Genomic DNA, 7292 nt, shown 5'->3' on the forward strand with positions numbered 1-7292 from the left:
GTTTCAATTATATTTTAAAATACTCAAATAAAAAATAATTATATAGTGCCAAAACGATGAAGTGAACATTACTATTCTAAAAAATTATAAAATATATATAAAATTATAATTTATAATCCAAAAGAGCATTTTTATCAGTTTACCACAAAAATTGAGTGAAAACCTAACGAATACTAAGAAAATGGGTTTGTTGTTAGACGAACGTTGAAATCAATAAGGTATTTATAATTTTTCAAAGAAAGACGATGTATTTATAATTATGTCACATCTCATACAAAGTAGTTATAATTTACCCGATGTTTCATGTAACACCCCCTACATTATTATACTTAATTACCACTAATTATCATACACTTTTTTTTTTACAACCCCTCTTATACAATATTTCAATTATCAATATAATTTATAGACGTCTCATGAGATAATAGACATATTCAATTGACAGTAATCGATACACTTCTCTTAATACCCACTTCTCTTAATACCCACTTCTCTTTTCACAATAATATCAATTTGCCGTATAGTAAAGTATTCGATTTAATGAATATTTCTCTACAAAAATCTTATATTTATTCTTAAGCTCCTATAATTTTAATAAAAACATTTTATACAGTACATCCAGAATAAGTATTACCTTATAGAAATCTTTATTTCAAAATCTACTTCTCGATGGAGACGTAACATAAACAGTCCCTTAGAAAAATATAAAAGAACTGTATAGCTATCACAGCATCTGATATACCACTAACCATCATGGTATATGTATATTCATGAAATATGCCGGACACCCCCTCCCCCCTTTAATTAAATTGGATACAAGAGAAATTAAATAATTGAATATAACTTTCCTTTTTTCGCATTATTACCAATTAATTTTTTAATTATGTATAAAATTCTATAAACATCACAATTCGATGAACTTATTATTTTTCCTATTAATGGATACATAATTACTTGTAACAAAAATCTAAGATGATTATTTATAAATATCCAAGAAGTTATTTATTATATTAAATTAAAAGTATAATTTGCTTCTGTAAATTCATGTATTCAATAAATATTAAATATTTTTTAAATATATTAAATTAATAATATATATATGTGAGTGGGTCACGATCTAGACCTACCCAAATTACCTCGCCCCCAATTGAATTATTTGTGCTTAAATTCGCCCTTGGAAATGTACCTCTTCCATGGATCTCGACTATTGGAGCACATTTTAACAAAATTAAGTGATCCCTTTGCACATTAACAAAAGTCAGGGAGCAAAAACCAAAAGACGCATCTCACTAGAGGCTATTCTGGTGAAATTATACTTTTAATCCCGTAAATAGGGAGTTCAAAATTTTTAGTCTCTTTATTTTATAAAATTTTTAAAATGATCCTAAAATTAAGAAAATTTAACACATTTAGTCCCATAAATCCCATAAACAAATAACTAATTATGTCAAGTTTTCACAATTTGTGACCATTTAAAAAATCTCGTAAAGAAAAGAACTATATACGTGTGTCGACTTCTTTATAATTTTGGAGCCATTTTAAAAATACTTTAAAACATATCACTAATAGTGTCGAACCCCATATTTTATGAGACTAAAAGTATAATCTTGTCATGCAGTTTTTTTTTGCCCAACCCACAAAACTAAACATACATACATACATACATACATATATATAGGGTAAATTGCATAACACCCCCTTGTATCCTGGTGAATTAGCGTGATATTCCCTGTGTTAGTTTAATAAGCAAGAAAACCCTATGTGTTTTATAGAGTACAGCAAAAAGAGCCCTCTCCATTAAAAACAAAACTCGCTTTTTGTGCGAGTGAGCTTCATTTTTTGCCTTTTTGAGGATTATTTTTAAGTATGTAAATGTTCATTTTACCCATTTCTTTCATATCTAAATATATTTTAAATTGATTTATTTATATATATATATATATAAATGATCAATTTAGCTCAAATATATGACCATAAATTATATTTTTTATGAAATATATTAATTTAAATATATGAACAACTAAATAGTATGTAAAATGTTAAAAATTAGAATTTATAATTAAAAAAAACAATACAGATTTAATATTCTAAAATTAGAATTCATATGAAATATTTTTAAATACAAAAACACCTAAACAATATATAACATTTTCAAAAATTAAAATTTTAAATTTAACACCATACAAATTTAATCTACTAAAAATTATTTTAAATTAAAAACTTATATAAAATATAAAAATCACTTATAATAATTATATATTATTAACTAAATTAAATTATTATTAATTAAAATATATTTCAATAAATTTTATTTTTAAAAATATCTTTTTTCTTTTTCTTCTCCAACAAATCTACTAAAAATTATTTTAAATTAAAAACTTATATAAAATATAAAAATCACTTATAATAATTATATATTATTAACTAAATTAAATTATTATTAATTAAAATATATTTCAATAAATTTTATTTTTAAAAATATCTTTTTTCTTCTTCTTCTCCAACACCAGTCATGTAGTGACGGGGCAACGTTGCCCCAGAGCTAGGCAACGACGATCACCCTAAATTTGGCTGCCTCCCATTCCAGAAGGGGGCGGCGTAATGGGCGACTTGAGGTTGCTCTCTTTTTATAAGGCGACACAGGGGTGAGACGTTGCCCAAACTATTCTGCACGATGTCACAATCTCCTAGTTTAGGAGGCAACAGCCTCGTTGTCCATTATATATATATATATATATATATATTATAGTTTATATATATAGATATATACATTATATTGTATATATAATTATATATATAATAAAAATATATTTTAAAATATTTGAAATCTGGAGTGTTCATTTTTAATAATTGAGATCAATGGTTGATATAAGGAATGTATAACAGACAATTTTGGACAAAATTTAACACTGTTAAATTTATCTTAACGGAAGAGGAAAGCATGCAATATTTTGAAAAACACAGGGACTTTTTACTTATTTTTTTAACATAGGAGATTTTTAACTAAATTTTAAAAATATAAAAAGATTATATATATACATATATATATATATGGTTTCTTACATTCTGACTTCTCTTTCCAAATAGTTTGTCCCCTTAAGTTGGATCGGGTTTTCCATCATTCGTATAGGCATTTTATCCCCGCTCCTCTCTCTCTCTTTCTCTCTCTCTCCAGCTCCCAAATCTTCAGGTAATTGACCTCTCTTTACCATCATGCATCACCGCTGCAAATAAACACCAAAGAACAAAATAGATAATATACAGATATACCAATTCCCATGCATTAATGTAAACGAATTACGTAGGCATGAAATTGATATATGCAAAAAGACAACATATTTTTTTCCAGATATTTCGATTATTGTATTTTATCTGAAAATTTATCGCGTTAATTTATCCATTCATATATATATAGATCAGGGATCGTGATGATGAGCATCATATTAATTTCTGAAGAAGACCACACACGCACACATGTGTATGTGTGTGTGTTGCATATATGCATATATATATATATATTATGTACGTATATGGGCTGTGCATGCATGCACATGCATGTTAGGATCTTTGTGGGATGGCTCTTGTTTGATCCAGAATTTCGACATCACGTTTGATGCTCTGAGCTGATTCGGTATATTATAATGTATGTATGTATCTCCCGACATGTGAGAGCATGTGTTCTTCAGTTTATGGGGTATTTTTATTCGAAATGCAGTTTTTTTCTTTTTTTTTTTTTTCCAGACAACAGAAGGAAATGAAAGTTGAGTTTTGGGCAATTGTGATATTCATACATTTGAATAGATCTGTATTGTTGAGCCAACAAATTCCTCTTGAACAGCATAAATGTTACTGAATTCAACAATATATATGTAGGGATACCGATTAGTAATCATGGTTAGATTCTTGTCAACGAGGCCTAACTCATTTGTTGAATTATGTGAGCCCCATGACCTTGAGTTTATGGGTTCGATCCTCACAAATGTATGGGTGTAGGTCTATTTTAATAATAATTATTGGATTATTGTATTAGAAGTTATTGGTTAGTTATATATAATATTAGTAATTGTGTATATTGACTGTTTTGAAATTAATAAAGTAACCGATCACTAAGAAAAAATCATGTAAATCCCAAAATTAAGAGCGGCACTGTTTGGTAAAAAGATATTTATGCATACGATATGATTAATATTATCCGAGCTTGGGACCAAACCCCACAAAAACTTTTTCCAGGTAAAGTCCGGTGAGAAATTAATAGGTTTATGATGTGATCAATCACTTATTTGAATTTTTACAATACACTTATCATGTAATTGATTTGAGTTTAGTATAACTTAGCCCAAATCAAAATTTTCTGTAATTTTGCGTGTAAGGTGCGTTTCTTGATGGAATTATTGCTAAAATCTCGAATTCTTGATGGTAAAAATATCTCCATGGTTATATCTTCTTGAGACAAGCCGCATCCAGTCAGGCATTTTAGGATCGGCCAATTAAATGATAATGTACAGTATTATACTTATTATGTGATTGATTAGCTTTTTTCAAACTCATGAAATTGACTTGAGTTTGAGATAATGTTGCATGTAAGGTGCATTTCTCAATGGGTTATTGCTGATATAGTTCTTGTATTTCAACATATATGATTCTAAACCACAAACATGCATGCGCTGCAGATCATGCAACACACCATCAACTGAAAGCGAATCAGACGACCTTATCTTCACTTTGATGCAGTAGTACTAACATATACCTGGAAACATCCGGCGCTAGACAGCAAAGTCGGCTATGGCGAAACATCGGTGGGAGGGATCGATGAAGTCCTTCAGGATCCACATTGATCCTGAGAAAGAAGAACACCAAAAATGGTTGAGAACAGGTAAATTTCATGCGACTTCATCAAACTTACAATTTTCTTACTAGCAAAGTAAAAAATTTGAGTGTGTATATATGATCTGGGGTTCCTTGATTCGACCAACTGGATTTATACGAACTAGAACGTTAGGTATGCGTTTGTTTAGAGTATTGCAGGATCGTGTTTCACTATGTTTTTATTTTGCAGAGAATGAGAACAAAGTGAAAAGGATCTTGAAGCTGACTAAAGGCCTAAGCGGCAATAAAGAAGCCAATTCAAGGAAAAAGTCTGAGCTGATTAGTCTGATTGAAGAGTTCCAGCAGCAATATGAATCGCTATACTCCCTCTACGTAGACTTAAGAGTGCAGGTGAAGGCCAACATTAACGGTGGAGACGATGATGTCCCTTCTACGTCCTACTCAGATTCAGAATCATACTTCTCTCCAGACGAATCCAACATTAGAACCAGCGACGCGAGCAGCAGTGAGAGCTTAACAAACTTCCAGCGTGGGGACAGTGAGGAGGCTGAGACATCAGATGTGGAAGATACTATTCTCAAGGACAAGTTAACATGTTCGAGTGAAGTAAAGGAAAAGGCCACAACTTCAAATTCACAGTCTCAGGAGCTCTCTGAAATTCTCAAGGACCTGACGGTGCAAGATGAAGAGGTAGAAAGCACGAGGCACACGTTGGCTCAAACGAAGGAGTTAGAGGGAATTGTGGCGAGCTTGAAGGATGAGGTCGAAATGCTTTGCACACAAAAACGACGATTGGAAGAGCAAGTAGAGGGCATGTCAAACGAAGCTAAGCAAAGGCAAGTGCAGATATTGAGACTAGAAGCTCGTATTTTGGAACTTGAAGCTAAATCCAAAGGCAACGAGTCTATTCAAATAAGTGAGGATAATGAGGATCCATATTCGTCTAGAATCTCGAATCTTGTTGCACAGACGAACAATCTCCAGCTTGAAGCGAATACCTTAGAAGAACGGTTATCGGGAGAGGCGTCTCAAGTAAAGGGCCTGACGGAGCAGGTTAAATCTCTGCAGAAGGAACTGGTGGCTGTGAATGGTCAGAAGGCTGAATTGGAGAAGGAACTGGTGAAGAAAGAGGCAGAAGCTTCAGAATGTCTTGTTCAGATTGAAAATCTGAAAAACGAATTGAAAAATCAGGTTCTTATTGAGCAGGGGAGGATGCAAGAGAAGGAAAGCTTGAAAGTTCAGGTAAAAGATCTAGACCAGGAAGTTTATCAGTTAAGCAGCACGAAGAGCGACCTGGAAGAGCTGCTAAAGAAAATAAATCAAGAAGCTGATCAATCAAAGGTTGAAAATGAGGAGCTGCAACGAAAAATATCCGAGCTACAGACCTCTCTTTCGTCAACCAAAAACAAACTATCAGCTCAAGAAAAGAAATTTGAGGCCTGTCAGGGTGAACTGTCCACTCAGATTGAGCCCCTGAAGGAGAAGGTCAGGAAACACGAGAAAATGTTGGAAACGTTGCGAAATGACAGGAAAAGCTTGCAGGCGGAGTTGGAACGGTGTCAGAAAGAGCTTGAGAGAGAGAAGCAAGAGGCATCCCTGAGCAAATCGCAGATGGAGAGAAAGAACAATGAACTAACAAGTAAGATAGCTGATCAGCAGAAAACGCTGCTCGAATTGGGGGAAGAGATGGACAAGCTGAAAGCAGAGAACGAATCGGCTCAAATGAGGATCACTGATTCCAAATCAAATTTCCTCCTGGTGGAACGAAAGATGGAAGAAATAGCAGAAGAGTTCCGCAAACAGTATGAGGATAAGTTCAGAATCCTCAGCCGGCGAATCAGGGTGGCAGAACAGCTGCAAGCTGAGAACAAAGAATGGTATATGAGAACGAAAGACACGTTCGAGCAAGAGAACAAGGACCTGAAAGAAAGAGTAGGGGAGAAAGAAGTCGGGCAGGGAAGCATTAAGGACATATCGATCACAGCAAACCACACGCTAGTTTCACTCGACTCAGTGGCCTTAAGGTTTGAGGAATGCACCGCTAATTTCCTCAACAGGATTTCCAAATCCTCGTGTGAGCTGAAGTTCGCAAAGGACTGGGTGATGAGGAAGAACAAAGCGTTGATGCACGTTAAAGATGACATGGACTGCTTATTGCACCAGCTGGACGACAAAGAGGCCGAGATATTGATCTTCAGGGAGAAGGTATGGAAGTCGGAGAATAAGATCCGGGAATTGGAGAAGATGATTAAGGAGAAAGAAGAGGGAATGCTCGGACTTCAAGAGGAGAAAAGGGAGGCTATAAGGCAACTATGTGTTTGGATTGACTATCATCGAAGCCGATCGGATTACTACAAGAAAATGCTGTCTGAGGTGAATCGAGGACGCAGGAAGGCTGCTTGACAATTGTATCTGTTCTTGAAAATCATTAGTTATCGGGGGACCTCTCATTTGTTCTTGCAAAC

The 7292-nt window shown here is 33.5% G+C and overlaps 1 protein-coding gene across 1 annotated transcript in view; it reads left to right on the forward strand.

Moving 5' to 3' along the window:
• LOC105159034 (putative leucine-rich repeat-containing protein DDB_G0290503) overlaps positions 3082 to 7292 on the forward strand; it is a 15432-nt gene continuing 11221 nt past the window's right edge. Inside the window, exons 1-3 of the mRNA XM_011075965.2 lie at positions 3082 to 3190; positions 4671 to 4873; positions 5057 to 7221. Of these exons, the coding sequence (XP_011074267.1) occupies positions 4783 to 4873; positions 5057 to 7221 (2256 nt within the window). The 5' untranslated portion in view covers positions 3082 to 3190; positions 4671 to 4782. The remainder of the gene's footprint in view (positions 3191 to 4670; positions 4874 to 5056; positions 7222 to 7292) is intronic.

The sequence above is a fragment of the Sesamum indicum genome, linkage group LG1 (assembly GCF_000512975.1).
Source record: "Sesamum indicum cultivar Zhongzhi No. 13 linkage group LG1, S_indicum_v1.0, whole genome shotgun sequence".
Lineage (NCBI taxonomy): Eukaryota > Viridiplantae > Streptophyta > Magnoliopsida > Lamiales > Pedaliaceae > Sesamum > Sesamum indicum.